The following is a 661-nucleotide window of genomic DNA, read 5'->3' on the forward strand; positions in this document are numbered from 1 at the left end:
AATTGTCGACGACAACAACTGTCGAAATAAAATCTCGTCTCAACATTTCAGTGCGGTATTTACAGTCGAAACGTTTCAAGCAATAATGAGGTTAAATCGAAAAGTGGTACATTTGACAGTTGCCGAAAAATACGATATCCTTGAGATGCGAAAAAAATGTGAATCTAGACAATCCGCAATGGAAAAGTACGGTATTTCACGAGCCACCTTGTGCCGTATATACGCACAAAGCGAAAGGATTAAAAATCATTTCGAAAGCAGGATGGAATTTAGCACTTTCGAAAGACGTTTAATGCAACGTGCAATTGATATAGATAGAATTGTTCACCAATGGTACTTACGATGTAAGGAAAGAAACGAACAAATGACAGAAGCAGACATAAAGAGAAGAGCTCTAGAAATTAATATGAAGTTACTGGGAACTCCTAGTTTTAGCGCCGGCCGCGCTTGGTTCCAACGCTTTAAAAAACGATACAGTATTACTAATGCGGATGTCAAGTTACCTGTTGCAGTCAAAACTGAAACCACTGCAGCGGAAGCCTTTAAAGCTGGTTTTAACAGATTACTGCTTGATCGTCGGATCATATTGCGGAACGTTTACAATGTCGTTTACGCAACAATAATGTGGAAAATACTACCAGAAAGAACTTGTATTATGGAC

General features: G+C 38.7%; 1 protein-coding gene across 1 annotated transcript; it reads left to right on the plus strand.

Annotated features, from left to right (window-relative positions):
* Positions 1-70: 70 nt before the first annotated feature.
* LOC105681999 lies at positions 71-658 on the plus strand (the record flags this gene model as incomplete). Its single annotated transcript, XM_012393652.2, has 1 exon — positions 71-658. A coding segment is annotated over exon 1 (573 nt), but the record flags the coding sequence as incomplete, so codon positions are not given.
* Between the last annotated feature and the right edge of the window lie 3 nt (positions 659-661).

This window comes from Bombus impatiens, unplaced genomic scaffold (assembly GCF_000188095.3).
Source record: "Bombus impatiens unplaced genomic scaffold, BIMP_2.2 scf_3893, whole genome shotgun sequence".
Taxonomy (NCBI): Eukaryota; Metazoa; Arthropoda; class Insecta; order Hymenoptera; family Apidae; genus Bombus; species Bombus impatiens.